Raw genomic sequence first — 18,471 nt, forward strand, 5'->3', positions numbered from 1 at the left:
ACCATTTTTTTGTTTTTAATCAAAAAATTTGTTACTGATCTCAAGTCTAAGTGAGTCTTATTTAACTTATCCCTCCATCATTTTAGTCATGTTGTTTTGACTTTTTTGTGATATATCAATATAAATATTTTCCACAATATCATTCTCCACCGATTTCCCTCCCGACTACCTTGTTTATGATAAAAAAATCATAAATTATTTTATAATACAACATGATTTTTTTAATGAGATTAAGTTTATACCTCTAAACAACAATGGTGTAGATGTTATCAAGAGTAAATATTATAAATATAACCACTTCAATAGTTTCACACGACTTAACGAGAAGATTATGAAAAAAATATTTCTACAATGTTATTGCATGTATTCTTATACCATTTAAAACACTTAGTATTAAAAAGTAGTATATACACATATATGAAACTAATTAGAGCGTTTTAATTTAATTTTATTTAAAATATTGGGTTGTTGGTCATGAAATACGAACAATGTGTGCCTTGATTATCACATGAATTCTAAACAGTGCTTAAAATAAAACAAGATAAAATAATATAATCATAAATATGTTTGTTACATTACTTTAAATATTTTTTTGTATGTTAATTTATAATAAATTTTCTAATTTTAAATATTTTACTGAAAAAAGATAATAACTTGTTCTTTATACAAAAAATTATCAAATAAATTATTAAATAAATATGTTTCAACCATCTATATATTTTATTTTTTAAATCGTGATTCATTATTTTAATTCAAATAATTTCATATGAGTGTAAATTGATTTTTTTGAAAGGTAGATAACCTATTTTTGCATGATGAATTTATTGAAACTTTAATATATTTTGTATTTTCATTTTTATTATCATTCCATGATATTGATTTTGTATTTATTTTAAATTTCTTAATTTTTCATACAAATAATATTCCTACAAAAAGTAATAAATTTTGAATCATATAATATATTTTTGTAAAACCTATCCTTTACAAACTAATCATTAATCAGTTAAAGATCTTAAATAGGAAATGGTTACAATATCAATCAATAATTTAATTTCCATTAAAAACGATTAGTTTTCAAATCTTTTACATTATTTTTAACAAACTGTATATTATAATTTTATTATAAAATAAAAATAAGACTAAGAAAAAATAAAATTGAAAATACATTACAATGCAAGCTCGATTAAATTTACTATAAAGAAATATCGACTAGATAATTTGAATAAAACAACGAAAGTAAACCACGGTCATGTAAATCATGTGTTGAATCTTGGATATAAACATTTTTTTCAATGAGTAAGATCGAAAATAAATTTACATACTCTTATAAAATCGACAAAAGGTAGAAAATTTTATTAATTAAGATAAAATTAATGGTCATATGAAATCCAATATGAAGAAATTTAAATGAGTATCTCTAGGTTAAAGCAGTAAGCTTTTTCAACAAAAATAAAAATTAAATACCCATAAATAAAATAAATTATGATCATTATTTTACTCTCCATTAAGGTTTATATCAAAAGATTAATTATAACCATTTTTGTTTCTTTCACTGTTAAAAAAAAGAAATCTACTTTTTAAGTACTTAGTTTTGATTAAATATTTAAAGATGTACTTGCTTATTGATAAGAGCTATAATTTGGTACTCATTAATCAAAAAGTAAAATAACATTTGGTATAATAGTAAAATGGTTAATAGTTTGACTATTATTGTTATAAATTTTCTCATCTCTTATTTTAAATTATAAAGATGCAATAATTTATAATTTTAATCCTATTGAGTTTTAATTGCTTTAAATTTTTGTTACTTTTCTTGTTTGAATTCTTATAAACCTTTTCAGAATTGTCTATTAATTTTCACTGATCTAATAATTTTAAATTAGAGTTCCGATCATGTGCAACACAAGGGAGAGTATAAAAATAAAACTTTGACAAGATTTGTGAATCAAATATATTATTAAAATACTTAATAGTTAGAATTAAATATCTTAAAGATTATACTAATTTTGTACATTTAGTGATTATTGCATATAAAGTTCATAATATTCCTATTATACAAATAAAAAGATAAATGAAATAATAAATTACTAATTAATCGTTACTTTAATAAACCAACATAGAAACAAAGAAGCCCCTAACAAATTACAATACAATGATATAGTACCATGCCTATAAATTAAGGCATACTGCGGAGATAAATCATTAACACATTCTACATAAAAATTATAAGCATACACATATTAAAATTATGATGATAGAGAAGAAATATGTTTCTCTTTTCATGGTTGTGATGGTCCTAGGAATGATGGTATCAAAATTTGAAGCCCGTCAAATTGACGACATTACATGCCCCGAGGCTCTTTTGTCCTTGTTGCCATGTCTTCCCTTTTTGCAAGGAACTGGAGGTGCTACACCACCTAAAAACTGTTGTGATGGAGCAAATACTTTAAATCAAAAGGCCAACACCACCCCGATTCGAAGGGATGTTTGCAATTGTCTCAAACCCGCAGCATCGAGATTTGGAGTTAAACCTGACAAATCAAAACAACTACCACAACTTTGTAACATTACTCTATCGGTTCCTTTTGATCCTAGCATTGATTGCAACACGTAAGTAATATTTCTTCATAATACTTGATATAAAAATATGAGATGCATATTTTTTATAAGAGTTTAATGTTTGAGGTAAATATTTTATTTTTTAAATTAAAATAAATGAAAATGTTTACGTCCTTATCGCCTAAAACATACGTCTCCTCCATGAAATCAACGATGCATAGTATTATTTGATTGAATATTTAAATAATTTTATAACCATTATTTGTTTTTGTGCAGGGTTCAATAAATCTATTTCACGGGGACGGTGTTTATCGCAAAGATATATAAAATAATTGTATTAAGAAATTCTTAATTCCATTAGTATATGTATTTTCTCTTTTTACTTAAGTTGAAGTTGTCACTCTCGTAATGTATTTTTTAAAATTTATTTTGATTTAGTTATTCTCTTCTTCTTTTTGGCTATTGTCCAACTCACCTAATAATTAGAAAAGATTAAAAAATAGTGTTAATTGTTAAAACTCATACATCCACATTTATGGTCTAATAGGTCATATACTAGCACTACAATTTTAAGCTTTTTAAGTTATTCTAGAAATTAAATTATAAAACTTGTTAACAAAGTCTCATTTAAATACGTGTTAAAAAGACTCAACCAAATAAAAAACTAATAAAATAAATTTAAACTACGAACATATATTTTTGTAGATAAAAGAACTAAATGATAGAAACTTAATAAAAAGATATTGTTTGTGTATAATATTTGTGCAATGATAATTTACATTGTTAATCAATTATATTTGTGAAACTGTTTAAACCATTTAAATTTAATACAATTACCTTTGAATCATCTATAAGATTATTTTCGTGTTAATTTCCCTTAATTCAAACCTATTTTTTTTATATTGAATCTATTTATTTCAAATAAAGGATATTATTATATATCTATATTTTATGAGAAATCTTGTAGGACATAAACCAAACCTAGCAAAATAAATTTGTACATCCGGTTAGAACTACGTTTAAAATTAGTATTATCAACGACATATTATTGTAGTCCAAATATTTACCAATACGCACTATTCATTATTAACTTTTATGCGAAGGATTCCACCATCACTAGCTTGATGTTTTTGACTTAAAATTAAAATATAATTAGTTTTTTGAAGTTTTCCACTCTACATCTTATCATCCTAGTTGACTACATTTTCAAATATATTTTATAATATATATATTATTATTTTTGCATCTTAGAATATCTTTTGATGGAATTTTTAATAATATTATCTTCAACAGTTAAATAGAAGGTGTCCAGTAAATCCTACAACAGGGAATTATATTTTCTATGTTTATATATGTTTTATGAATGGTAAGATTTAGATCTACATAGTTCTTAAGATCTGTTTTTGAACAATCATCATAAAAAAATTGAACCACTCTTAACTTCTCCAATCATATCGATAACCATTTTTTTGTTTTTAATCAAAAAATTTGTTACTGATCTCAAGTCTAAGTGAGTCTTATTTAACTTATCCCTCCATCATTTTAGTCATGTTGTTTTGACTTTTTTGTGATATATCAAATATAAATATTTTCCACAATATCATTCTCACCCGATTTCCCTCCCGACTACCTTGTTTATGATTAAAAAAATCATAAATTATTTTATAATACAACATGATTTTTTTTAATGAGATTAAGTTTATACCTCTAAACAACAATGGTGTAGATGTTATCAAGAGTTAAATATTATAAATATAACCACTTCAATAGTTTCACACGACTTAACGAGAAGATTATGAAAAAAAATATTTCTACAATGTTATTGCATGTATTCTTATACCATTTAAAACACTTAGTATAAAAAGTAGTATATACACATATATGAAACTAATTAGAGCGTTTTAATTTTAATTTTATTTAAAATATTTGGGTTGTTGGTCATGAAATACGAACAATGTGTGCCTTGATTATCACATGAATTCTAAACAGTGCTTAAAATAAAACAAGATAAAATAATATTAATCATAAATATGTTTGTTACATTACTTTAAATATTTTTTTGTATGTTAATTTATAATAATTTTCTAATTTTAAATATTTTACTGAAAAAAGATAATAACTTGTTCTTTTATACAAAAATTATCAAATAAATTATTAAATAAATATGTTTCAACCATCTATATATTTTATTTTTTTAAATCGTGATTCATTATTTAATTCAAATAATTTCATATGAGTGTTAAATTGTTTTTTGAAAGGTAGATAACCTATTTTTGCATGATGAATTTATTGAAACTTTAATATATTTTTGTATTTCCATTTTTATTATCATTCCATGATATTGATTTTGTATTTATTTTAAATTTCTTAATTTTTCATACAAATAATATTCCTATAAAAAGTAATAAATTTTTGAATCATATAATATATTTTTGTAAAACCTATCCTTTACAAGCTAATCATTAATCAGTTAAAGATCTTAAATAGGAAATGGTTACAATATCAATCAATAATTTAATTTCCATTTAAAAACGATTAGTTTTCAAACCTTTTACATTATTTTTAACAAACTGTATATTATAATTTTATTATAAAACAAAAATAAGACTTAAGAAAAAATAAAATTGAAAATACATTACAATGCAAGCTCGATTAAATTTACTATAAAGAAATATCGACTAGATAATTTGAATAAAACAACGAAAGTAAACCACGGTCATGTAAATCATATATTGAATCTTGGATATAAACATTTTTTTCAATGAGTAAGATCGAAAATAAATTTACATACTCTTATAAAATCGACAAAAGGTAGAAAATTTTATTAATTAAGATAAAATTAATGGTCATATGAAATCCAATATGAAGAAATTTAAATGAGTATCTCTAGGTTAAAGCAGTAAGCTTTTTCAACAAAAATAAAAATTAAATACCCATAAATAAAATAAATTATGATCATTATTTTACTCTCCATTAAGGTTTATATCAAAAGATTAATTATAACCATTTTTGTTTCTTTCACTGTTAAAAAATAGAAATCTACTTTTGAAGTACTTAGTTTGATTAAATATTAAAGATGTACTTGCTTATTGATAAGAGCTATAATTTGGTACTCATTAATCAAAAAGTAAAATAACATTTGGTATAATAGTAAAATGGTTAATAGTTTGACTATTATTGTTATAAATTTTCTCATCTCTTATTTTAAATTATAAAGATGCAATAATTTATAATTTTAATCCTATTGAGTTTTAATTGCTTTAAATTATTTTGTTACTTTTCTTGTTTGAATTCTTATAAACCTTTTCAGAATTGTCTATTGATTTTCACTGATCTAATAATTTTAAATTAGAGTTCCGATCATGTGCAACACAAGGGAGAGTATAAAAATATAACTTTGACAAGATTTGTGAATCAAATATATTATTAAAATATTTAATAGTTAGAATTAAATATCTTAAAGATTATACTAATTTTGTACATTTAGTGATTATTGCATATAAAAGTTCATAATTATTCCTATTATACAAATAAAAAGATAAATGAAATAATAAATTACTAATTAATCGTTACTTTAATAAACCAACATAGAAACAAAGAAGCCCCTAACAAATTACAATACAATGATATAGTACCATGCCTATAAATTAAGGCATACTGCGGAGATAAATCATTAACACATTCTACATAAAAATTATAAGCATACACATATTAAAATTATGATGATGGAGAAGAAATATGTTTCTCTTTTCATGGTTGTGATGGTTCTAGGAATGATGGTATCAAAATTTGAAGCACGTCAAATTGACGACATTACATGCCCCGAGGCTCTTTTGTCCTTGTTGCCATGTCTTCCCTTTTGCAAGGAACTGGAGGTGCTACACCACCTAAAAACTGTTGTGATGGAGCAAATACTTTAAATCAAAAGGCAAACACCACCCCGATTCGAAGGGATGTTTGCAATTGTCTCAAACCCGCAGCATCGAGATTTGGAGTTAAACCTGACAAATCAAAACAACTACCACAACTTTGTAACATTACTCTGTCGGTTCCTTTTGATCCTAACATTGATTGCAACACGTAAGTAATATTTCTTCATAATACTTGATATAAAAATATGAGATGCATATTTTTTATAAGAGTTTAATGTTTGAGGTAAATATTTTTATTTTTTAAATAAAATAAATGAAAATGTTTACGTCCTTATCGCCTAAAACATACGTCTCCTCCATGAAATCAACTATGCATAGTATTAATTGATTGAATATTTAAATAATTTTATAACCATTTGTTTTTTTGTGCAGGGTTCAATAAATCTATTTCACGGGGACGGTGTTTATCGCAAAGATATATAAAATAATTGTATTAAGAAATTCTTAATTCCATTAGTATATGTATTTTCTCTTTTTACTTAAGTTGAAGTTGTCACTCTCGTAATGTAGTTTTTAAAAATTATTTTGATTTAGTTATTCTCTTCTTCTTTTTGGCTATTGTCCAACACACCTAATAACTAGAAAAGATTAAAAAATAGTGTTAATTGTTAAAACTCATACATCCACATTTATGGTCTAATAGGTCATATACTAGCACTACAATTTTAAGCTTTTTAAGTTATTCTAGAAATTAAATTATAAAACTTGTTAACAAAGTCTCATTTAAATACGTGTTAAAAAGACTCAACCAAATAAAAAACTAATAAAATAAATTTAAACTACGAACATATATTTTTGTAGATAAAAGAACTAAATGATAGAAACTTAATAAAAAGATATTGTTTGTGTATAATATTTGTGCAATGATAATTTACATTGTTAATCAATTATATTTGTGAAACTGTTTAAACCATTAAATTTAATACAATTACCTTTGAATTCATCTATAAGATTATTTTCGTGTTAATTTTCCCTTAATTCAAACCTATTTTTTTATATTGAATCTATTTATTTCAAATAAAGGATATTATTATATATCTATATTTTATGAGAAATCTTGTAGGACATAAACCAAACCTAGCAAAATAAATTTGTACATCCGGTTAGAACTACGTTTAAAATTAGTATTATCAACGACATATTATTGTAGTCCAAATATTTACCAATACGCACTATTCATTATTAACTTTTATGCGAAGGATTCCACCATCACTAGCTTGATGTTTTTGACTTAAAATTAAAATATAATTAGTTTTTGAAGTTTTCCACTCTACATCTTATCATCCTAGTTGACTACATTTTCAAATATATTTTATAATATATATATTATTATTTTTGCATCTTAGAATATCTTTTGATGGAATTTTTAAATAATATTATCTTCAACAGTTAAATAGAAGGTGTCCACTAAATCCTACAACAGGGAATTATATTTTCTATGTTTATATATGTTTTATGAATGGTAAGATTTAGATCTACATAGTTCTTTAAGATCTGTTTTTGAACAATCATCATAAAAAAATTGAACCACTCTTAACTTCTCCAATCACATCGATAACCATTTTTTTGTTTTTAATCAAAAATTGAGTAATGTGGCTTGTTTTTGTAAGATATCTATATTGATATTTGTGATTTCAGGAACCAACATTTTGTTACTGATCTCAAGTCTAAGTGAGTCTTATTTAACTTATCCCTCCATCATTTTAGTCATGTTGTTTTGACTTTTTCGTGATATATCAAATATAAATATTTTCCACAATATCATTCTCACCCGATTTCCCTCCCGACTACCTTGTTTATGATTAAAAAAATCATAAATTATTTTATAATACAACATGATTTTTTTTAATGAGATTAAGTTTATACCTCTAAACAACAATGGTGTAGATGTTATCAAGAGTTAAATATTATAAATATAACCACTTCAATAGTTTCACACGACTTAACGAGAAGATTATGAAAAAAATATTTCTACAATGTTATTGCATGTATTCTTATACCATTTAAAACACTTAGTATTAAAAAGTAGTATATACACATATATGAAACTAATTAGAGCGTTTTAATTTTAATTTTATTTAAAAGATTTGGGTTGTTGGTCATGAAATACGAACAACGTGTGTCTTGATTATCACATGAAATCTAAACGGTGCTTAAAATAAAACAAGATAAAATAATATTAATCATAAATATGTTTGTTACATTACTTTAAATATTTTTTTTGTATGTTAATTTATAATAAATTTTCTAATTTTAAATATTTTACTGAAAAAAGATAATAACTTGTTCTTTTATACAAAAAATTATCAAATAAATTATTAAATAAATATGTTTCAACCATCTATATATTTTATTTTTTTAAATCGTGATTCATTATTTTAATTCAAATAATTTCATATGAGTGTTAAATTGATTTTTTTAAAAGGTAGATAACCTATTTTTGCATGATGAATTTATTGAAACTTTAATATATTTTTCTATTTTCATTTTTATTATCATTTCATGATATTGATTTTGTATTTATTTTAAATTTCTTAATTTTTCATACAAATAATATTCCTACAAAAAGTAATAAATTTTTGAATCATATAATATATTTTTGTAAAACCTATCCTTTACAAACTAATCATTAATCAGTTAAAGATCTTAAATAGGAAATGGTTACAATATCAATCAATAATTTAATTTCCATTTAAAAACGATTAGTTTTCAAACCTTTTACATTATTTTTAACAAACTGTATATTATAATTTTATTATAAAACAAAAATAAGACTTAAGAAAAAATAAAATTGAAAATACATTACAATGCAAGCTCGATTAAATTTACTATAAAGAAATATCGACTAGATAATTTGAATAAAACAACGAAAGTAAACCACGGTCATGTAAATCATATGTTGAATCTTGGATATAAACATTTTTTTCAATGAGTAAGATCGAAAATAAATTTACATACTCTTATAAAATCGACAAAAGGTAGAAAATTTTATTAATTAAGATAAAATTAATGGTCATATGAAATCCAATATGAAGAAATTTAAATGAGTATCTCTAGGTTAAAGCAGTAAGCTTTTTCAACAAAAATAAAAATTAAATACCCATAAATAAAATAAATTATGATCATTATTTTACTCTCCATTAAGAAATTTAAATGAGTATCTCTAGGTCAAAAGATTAATTATAACCATTTTTGTTTCTTTCACTGTTAAAAAATAGAAATCTACTTTTGAAGTACTTAGTTTTGATTAAATATTTAAAGATGTACTTGCTTATTGATAAGAGCTATAATTTGGTACTCATTAATCAAAAAGTAAAATAACATTTGGTATAATAGTAAAATGGTTAATAGTTTGACTATTATTGTTATAAATTTTCTTATCTCTTATTTTAAATTATAAAGATGCAATAATTTATAATTTTAATCCTTTGAGTTTTAATTGCTTTAAATTATTTTGTTACTTTTCTTGTTTGAATTCTTATAAACCTTTTCAGAATTGTCTATTAATTTTCACTGATCTAATAATTTTAAATTAGAGTTCCGATCATGTGCAACACAAGGGAGAGTATAAAAATATAACTTTGACAAGATTTGTGAATCAAATATATTATTAAAATATTTAATAGTTAGAATTAAATATCTTAAAGATTATACTAATTTTGTACATTTAGTGATTATTGCATATAAAAGTTCATAATTATTCCTATTATACAAATAAAAAGATAAATGAAATAATAAATTACTAATTAATCGTTACTTTAATAAACCAACATAGAAACAAAGAAGCCCCTAACAAATTACAATACAATGATATAGTACCATGCCTATAAATTAAGGCATACTGCGGAGATAAATCATTAACACATTCTACATAAAAATTATAAGCATACACATATTAAAATTATGATGATGGAGAAGAAATATGTTTCTCTTTTCATGGTTGTGGTGGTTCTAGGAATGATGGTATCAAAATTTGAAGCACGTCAAATTGACGACATTACATGCCCCGAGGCTCTTTTGTCCTTGTTGCCATGTCTTCCCTTTTTGCAAGGAACTGGAGGTGCTACACCACCTAAAAACTGTTGTGATGGAGCAAATAGTTTAAATCAAAAGGCAAACACCACCCCGATTCGAAGGGATGTTTGCAATTGTCTCAAACCCGCAGCATCGAGATTTGGAGTTAAACTTGACAAATCAAAACAACTACCACAACTTTGTAACATTACTCTGTCGGTTCCTTTTGATCCTAGCATTGATTGCAACACGTAAGTAATATTTCTTCATAATACTTGATATAAAAATATGAGATGCATATTTTTTATAAGAGTTTAATGTTTGAGGTAAATATTTTTATTTTTTAAATTAAAATAAATGAAAATGTTTACGTCCTTATCGCCTAAAACATACGTCTGCTCCATGAAATCAACTATGCATAGTATTAATTGATTGAATATTTAAATAATTTTATCACCATTATTTGTTTTTTGTGCAGGGTTCAATAAATCTATTTCACGGGGACGGTGTTTATCGCAAAGATATATAAAAATAATTGTATTAAGAAATTCTTAATTCCATTAGTATATGTATTTTCTCTTTTTACTTAAGTTGAAGTTGTCACTCTCGTAATGTATTTTTTAAAAATTATTTTGATTTAGTTATTCTCTTCTTCTTTTTGGCTATTATCCAACACACCTAATAATTAGAAAAGATTAAAAAATAGTGTTAATTGTTAAAACTCATACATCCACATTTATGGTCTAATAGGTCATATACTAGCACTACAATTTTAAGCTTTTTAAGTTATTCTAGAAATTAAATTATAAAACTTGTTAACAAAGTCTCATTTAAATACGTGTTAAAAAGACTCAACCAAATAAAAAACTAATAAAATAAATTTAAACTACGAACATATATTTTTGTAGATAAAAGAACTAAATGATAGAAACTTAATAAAAAGATATTGTTTGTGTATAATATTTGTGCAATGATAATTTACATTGTTAATCAATTATATTTGTGAAACTGTTTAAACCATTTAAATTTAATACAATTACCTTTGAATTCATCTATAAGATTATTTTCGTGTTTATTTTCCCTTAATTCAAACCTTTTTTTTTATATTGAATCAATTTATTTTAAATAAAGGATATTATTATATATCTATATTTTATGAGAAATCTTGTAGGACATAAACCAAACCTAGCAAAATAAATTTGTACATCCGGTTAGAACTACGTTTAAAATTAGTATTATCAACGACATATTATTGTAGTCCAAATATTTACCAATACGCACTATTCATTATTAACTTTTATGCGAAGGATTCCACCATCACTAGCTTGATGTTTTGACTTAAAATTAAAATATAATTAGTTTTTTGAAGTTTTCCACTCTACATCTTATCATCCTAGTTGACTACATTTTCAAATATATTTTATAATATATATATTATTATTTTTGCATCTTAGAATATCTTTTGATGGAATTTTTTAATAATATTATCTTCAACAGTTAAATTGAAGGTGTCCACTAAATCCTACAACAGGGAATTATATTTTCTATGTTTATATATGTTTTATGAATGGTAAGATTTAGATCTACATAGTTCTTTAAGATCTGTTTTTGAACAATCATCATAAAAAATTGAACCACTCTTAACTTCTCCAATCACATCGATAACCATTTTTTTGTTTTTAATCAAAAATTGAGTAATGTGGCTTGTTTTTGTAAGATATCTATATTGATATTTGTGATTTCAGGAACCAACATTTTGTTACTGATCTCAAGTCTAAGTGAGTCTTATTTAACTTATCCCTCCATCATTTTAGTCATGTTGTTTTGACTTTTTTGTGATATATCAAATATAAATATTTTCCACAATATCATTCTCACCCGATTTCCCTCCCGACTACCTTGTTTATGATTAAAAAATCATAAATTATTTTATAATACAACATGATTTTTTTTAATGAGATTAAGTTTATACCTCTAAACAACAATGGTGTAGATGTTATCAAGAGTTAAATATTATAAATATAACCACTTCAATAGTTTCACACGACTTAACGAGAAGATTATGAAAAAAAATATTTCTACAATGTTATTGCATGTATTCTTATACCATTTAAAACACTTAGTATTAAAAAGTAGTATATACACATATATGAAACTAATTAGAGCATTTTAATTTTAATTTTATTTAAAAGATTTGGGTTGTTGGTCATGAAATACGAACAATGTGTGTCTTGATTGTCACATGAATTCTAAACAGTGCTTAAAATAAAACAAGATAAAATAATATTAATCGTAAATATGTTTGTTACATTACTTTAAATATTTTTTTGTATGTTAATTTATAATGAATTTTCTAATTTTAAATATTTTACTGAAAAAAGATAATAACTTGTTCTTTTATACAAAAAATTATCAAATAAATTATTAAATAAATATGTTTCAACCATCTATATATTTTATTTTTTTAAATCGTGATTCATTATTTTAATTCAAATAATTTCATATGAGTGTTAAATTGATTTTTTTGAAAGGTAGATAACCTATTTTTGCATGATGAATTTATTGAAACTTTAATATATTTTTCTATTTTCATTTTTATTATCATTTCATGATATTGATTTTGTATTTATTTTAATTTCTTAATTTTTCATACAAATAATATTCCTACAAAAAGTAATAAATTTTTGAATCATATAATATATTTTTGTAAAACCTATCCTTTACAAACTAATCATTAATCAGTTAAAGATCTTAAATAGGAAATGGTTACAATATCAATCAATAATTTAATTTCCATTTAAAAACGATTAGTTTTCAAACCTTTTACATTATTTTTAACAAACTGTATATTATAATTTTATTATAAAACAAAAATAAGACTTAAGAAAAAATAAAATTGAAAATACATTACAATGCAAGCTCGATTAAATTTACTATAAAGAAATATCGACTAGATAATTTGAATAAAACAACGAAAGTAAACCACGGTCATGTAAATCATATGTTGAATCTTGGATATAAACATTTTTTTCAATGAGTAAGATCGAAAATAAATTTACATACTCTTATAAAATCGACAAAAGGTAGAAAATTTTATTAATTAAGATAAAATTAATGGTCATATGAAATCCAATATGAAGAAATTTAAATGAGTATCTCTAGGTTAAAGCAGTAAGCTTTTTCAACAAAAATAAAAATTAAATACCCATAAATAAAATAAATTATGATCATTATTTTACTCTCCATTAAGGTTTATATCAAAAGATTAATTATAACCATTTTTGTTTCTTTCACTGTTAAAAAATAGAAATCTACTTTTGAAGTACTTAGTTTTGATTAAATATTTAAAGATGTACTTGCTTATTGATAAGAGCTATAATTTGGTACTCATTAATCAAAAAGTAAAATAACATTTGGTATAATAGTAAAATTGTTAATAGTTTGACTATTATTGTTATAAATTTTCTTATCTCTTATTTTAAATTATAAAGATGCAATAATTTATAATTTTAATCCTTTGAGTTTTAATTGCTTTAAATTATTTTGTTACTTTTCTTGTTTGAATTCTTATAAACCTTTTCAGAATTGTCTATTAATTTTCACTGATCTAATAATTTTAAATTAGAGTTCCGATCATGTGCAACACAAGGGAGAGTATAAAAATATAACTTTGACAAGATTTGTGAATCAAATATATTATTAAAATATTTAATAGTTAGAATTAAATATCTTAAAGATTATACTAATTTTGTACATTTAGTGATTATTGCATATAAAAGTTCATAATTATTCCTATTATACAAATAAAAAGATAAATGAAATAATAAATTACTAATTAATCGTTACTTTAATAAACCAACATAGAAACAAAGAAGCCCCTAACAAATTACAATACAATGATATAGTACCATGCCTATAAATTAAGGCATACTGCGGAGATAAATCATTAACACATTCTACATAAAAATTATAAGCATACACATATTAAAATTATGATGATGGAGAAGAAATATGTTTCTCTTTTCATGGTTGTGATGGTTCTAGGAATGATGGTATCAAAATTTGAAGCACGTCAAATTGACGACATTACATGCCCCGAGGCTCTTTTGTCCTTGTTGCCATGTCTTCCCTTTTTGCAAGGAACTGGAGGTGCTACACCACCTAAAAACTGTTGTGATGGAGCAAATAGTTTAAATCAAAAGGCCAACACCACCCCGATTCGAAGGGATGTTTGCAATTGTCTCAAACCCGCAGCATCGAGATTTGGAGTTAAACCTGACAAATCAAAACAACTACCACAACTTTGTAACATTACTCTGTCGGTTCCTTTTGATCCTAGCATTGATTGCAACACGTAAGTAATATTTCTTCATAATACTTGATATAAAAATATGAGATGCATATTTTTTATAAGAGTTTAATGTTTGAGGTAAATATTTTTATTTTTTAAATTAAAATAAATGAAAATGTTTACGTCCTTATCGCCTAAAACATACGTCTCCTCCATGAAATCAACGATGCATAGTATTATTTGATTGAATATTTAAATAATTTTATAACCATTATTTGTTTTTTGTGCAGGGTTCAATAAATCTATTTCACGGGGACGGTGTTTATCGCAAAGATATATAAAATAATTGTATTAAGAAATTCTTAATTCCATTAGTATATGTATTTTCTCTTTTTACTTAAGTTGAAGTTGTCACTCTCGTAATGTATTTTTTAAAAATTATTTTGATTTAGTTATTCTCTTCTTCTTTTTGGCTATTGTCCAACACACCTAGTAATTAGAAAAGATTAAAAAATAGTGTTAATTGTTAAAACTCATACATCCACATTTATGGTCTAATAGGTCATATACTAGCACTACAATTTTAAGCTTTTTAAGTTATTCTAGAAATTAAATCATAAAACTTGTTAACAAAGTCTCATTTAAATACGTGTTAAAAAGACTCAACCAAATAAAAAACTAATAAAATAAATTTAAACTACGAACATATATTTTTGTAGATAAAAGAACTAAATGATAGAAACTTAATAAAAAGATATTGTTTGTGTATAATATTTGTGCAATGATAATTTACATTGTTAATCAATTATATTTGTGAAACTGTTTAAACCATTTAAATTTAATATAATTACCTTTGAATTCATCTATAAGATTATTTTCGTGTTTATTTTCCCTTAATTCAAACCTATTTTTTTTTTATATTGAATCAATTTATTTTAAATAAAGGATATTATTATATATCTATCTTTTATGAGAAATCTTGTAGGACATAAACCAAACCTAGCAAAATAAATTTGTACATCCGGTTAGAACTACGTTTAAAATTATTATTATCAACGACATATTATTGTAGTCCAAATATTTACCAATACGCACTATTCATTATTAACTTTTATGCGAAGGATTCCACCATCACTAGCTTGATGTTTTTGACTTAAAATTAAAATATAATTAGTTTTCACTACGCCAAAAATTGGAATAGACAGCGCACCTTAGAGGGCGCTTTATTACAAAAGCGCCCTCTAAAGTGAAGCGAAAAATAAGGAGCAATAGACAGCGCACTTTAGAGGGCGCTTTTGTAATAAAGCGTCCTCTAAGGTGAAGCGAAAAAATAAGGAGGAGATAGAGGGACAAAAATACATGGCGCTTTTAATAAAGCGCTGTTATAAGTCCATGTGCATTTCCAGCTTATAGAGCGCTTCTGGAAAGCCTTAGAGAGAGCTTTCATAAGCGCCCTCTTAGGCCCCCTTTAGAGGGCGCTTTGTTTCCACAAGCGCCCTCTAAGGTGAAACGAAAAAATAAGGAGGAGATAGAGGGACAACAATACATGGCGCTTTATAGAAAGCGCCCTCTAAGGTTACCCTTAGAGGGCGCTTTTAATAAAGCGCTGTTATAAGTCCACGTGCATTTCTAGCTTATAAAGCGCTTCTAGAAAGCCTTAGAGAGTGCTTTCATAAGCGCCCTCTTAGGGCCCCTTTAGAGGGCGCTTTTTTTCCACAAGCGCCCTCTAATGTCCCCTTTAGTAAACATTAAAATTATAACATACTGCGCGTTTTGTTATTTCACTATCTGTTATTAGCGTTCTTTTTCACGTTAGGGTTCTGAGGCGTTTTCCTTCCACCTCTGTTAGATCTACATGCGCGTTTCCTCCTTCTACCAATCAAAGGTACACGCTTTTCCCAATTACTGTTTTATGTTATTGCTTTGTTTTAGCTTTGCCCAATTTCTGTTTTACCTTATTACTGCGCGTTTCCTCCTTCTACGTTTGTTTCGACCATGATAGCGGATGCACTAGGAAATTGACGGTTGGTTTTTAGTGACCATGATTGCGGATGCAATGGGTTATACGACCTATGAAACATCTGATTTTGTGTCAACACCAGTATCATTAGAAACCTAGGTCCGAATGTGTTTGAACTCTTCTGAAATTGTTTTTTATTTATTCTAATTAGTAATGGATAATACATGGATGTCTTTCAATCGATTGTCGAGAGAGTACGAGAATGGGGTATCAGAATTCGTTAAGTTTGCCGTTGCGCACGTCGAAGACCCCAGTAGAATGATATGTCCTTGCTTGGGTTGTTGTTATGGGAAACGGGTTGACGCAGTTCAGTTGACATCGCATCTAATGAGGCATGGAATTGATCGAAGTTATACATGTTGGAATTTGCATGGTGAGAAAAGTAACGAGAATGTTGAACCGGGGGATAGTACGACCTATGCCTCAAACTATAGTGGCGCAGATACATACGATTGTGATCGAGTTGAAGAGATTGCAGAAGCACTTGAAGGAGATCTTAAGGATTGTCCCGAAATGTTTGAGAGGTTGGTAAGTGATGCAGAGAAACCTTTGTATGATGGTTGCACTAAATTCACAAGATTGTCTGCGGTATTAAAGTTGTACAACTTAAAGGCGGGCAATGGGTGGTCGGATAAAAGTTTCACAGAGTTATTAGCCCTTTTGAAAGATATGCTTCCTGAGGATAATGTTCTTCCCAATCGAACATATGAGACCAAAAAGATGTTGTGCTCTATTGGCATGAGCTATGATAAGATACATGCATGTCCAAACGATTGCGTTTTGTTTCGAAATGAGTATGCATCGTTAAATGAGTGTCCTAAATGCGGTGTCTCGCGATATAAGAACAAGTTGTCTCCAGCAAAGGTCTTGTGGTATTTTCCTGTTATTCCGAGATTTAGACGCATGTTTCGTAGTGAAACCGATTCAAGACACTTGACCTGGCATGCAGATGAAAGAATTATAGATGGAAAGTATCGACATCCGGCAGATTCACCACAGTGGTTGAAAATTGATAATGATTATCCTGAATTTGGAGAAGAATCAAGAAACCTTTGCTTGGCATTATCTACTGATGGAATGAACCCACACGGTATCCAGAGTATCTCACACAGTACATGGCCTGTGATTATTATGATTTATAACCTACCTCCATGGCTATGTATGAAGCGTAAGTACATGATGTTGTCTATGTTGATTTCTGGACCTAAACAACCAGGGAATGACATAGACGTGTACTTGAAGCCCTTAATCGAAGACTTAAAGATTTTGTGGGAGACCGGTGTGGAGGTTTATGATGGATATAGGAAAGAAAGTTTCAACTTGAGGGCGATGTTGTTTGGCACAATTAATGATTTTCCAGCATACGGAAATCTATCAGGGTATAGCATAAAAGGTCAATGTGCGTGTCCTGTTTGTGAAGATAAAACAGATTGGAAGCGCTTGGAGTTTGGTCAGAAGAATGTCTTTCTCGGTCATCGGAGATTCTTAAATTCAAATCATCACTACCGTGGATGGAGAAAGGCGTTCAATGGAGAGACAGAACAAGGCAGAGCTCCACCTATATTGACGGGTGATCAAATTTTTGAAAAGGTGAAAGATTTGGATACTCAGTTTGGCAAGCCTTTTGCCCACACACTTGTCAAAAGTGGGTGGAA

The 18,471-nt window shown here is 25.9% G+C and overlaps 3 protein-coding genes across 3 annotated transcripts; all 3 read left to right on the forward strand.

The window, feature by feature from the left end:
• Window positions 1-2,305: 2,305 nt before the first annotated feature.
• Window positions 2,306-2,845, forward strand: LOC127081003 (non-specific lipid-transfer protein 1-like). The gene is made up of 2 exons (XM_051021288.1): window positions 2,306-2,610; window positions 2,836-2,845. The coding sequence occupies exons 1-2, from the start codon at window positions 2,306-2,308 to the stop codon at window positions 2,843-2,845; spliced, it is 315 nt and encodes a 104-aa protein (XP_050877245.1).
• A 7,555-nt stretch (window positions 2,846-10,400) lies between these two features.
• On the forward strand, window positions 10,401-10,993 carry LOC127081004 (non-specific lipid-transfer protein 1-like). Its single transcript, XM_051021290.1, has 2 exons — window positions 10,401-10,756; window positions 10,984-10,993. Exons 1-2 carry the CDS (start codon window positions 10,401-10,403, stop codon window positions 10,991-10,993), a joined length of 366 nt encoding a protein of 121 aa, XP_050877247.1.
• Window positions 10,994-14,503: 3,510 nt separating this feature from the next.
• On the forward strand, window positions 14,504-15,096 carry LOC127081005 (non-specific lipid-transfer protein 1-like). The gene is made up of 2 exons (XM_051021291.1): window positions 14,504-14,859; window positions 15,087-15,096. Exons 1-2 carry the CDS (start codon window positions 14,504-14,506, stop codon window positions 15,094-15,096), a joined length of 366 nt encoding a protein of 121 aa, XP_050877248.1.
• The last annotated feature ends 3,375 nt before the right edge of the window (window positions 15,097-18,471 follow it).

The sequence above is a fragment of the Lathyrus oleraceus genome, chromosome 5 (assembly GCF_024323335.1).
Source record: "Lathyrus oleraceus cultivar Zhongwan6 chromosome 5, CAAS_Psat_ZW6_1.0, whole genome shotgun sequence".
NCBI lineage: Eukaryota > Viridiplantae > Streptophyta > Magnoliopsida > Fabales > Fabaceae > Lathyrus > Lathyrus oleraceus.

What these genes read in the sequence shown, in the direction of transcription:
- LOC127081003 (XM_051021288.1), top strand. Translation starts at nt 2,306, where the DNA reads ATGGTATCAAAATTTGAAGCCCGTCAAATTGACGACATTACATGCCCC.
- LOC127081004 (XM_051021290.1), top strand. Translation starts at nt 10,401, where the DNA reads ATGGAGAAGAAATATGTTTCTCTTTTCATGGTTGTGGTGGTTCTAGGA.
- LOC127081005 (XM_051021291.1), top strand. Translation starts at nt 14,504, where the DNA reads ATGGAGAAGAAATATGTTTCTCTTTTCATGGTTGTGATGGTTCTAGGA.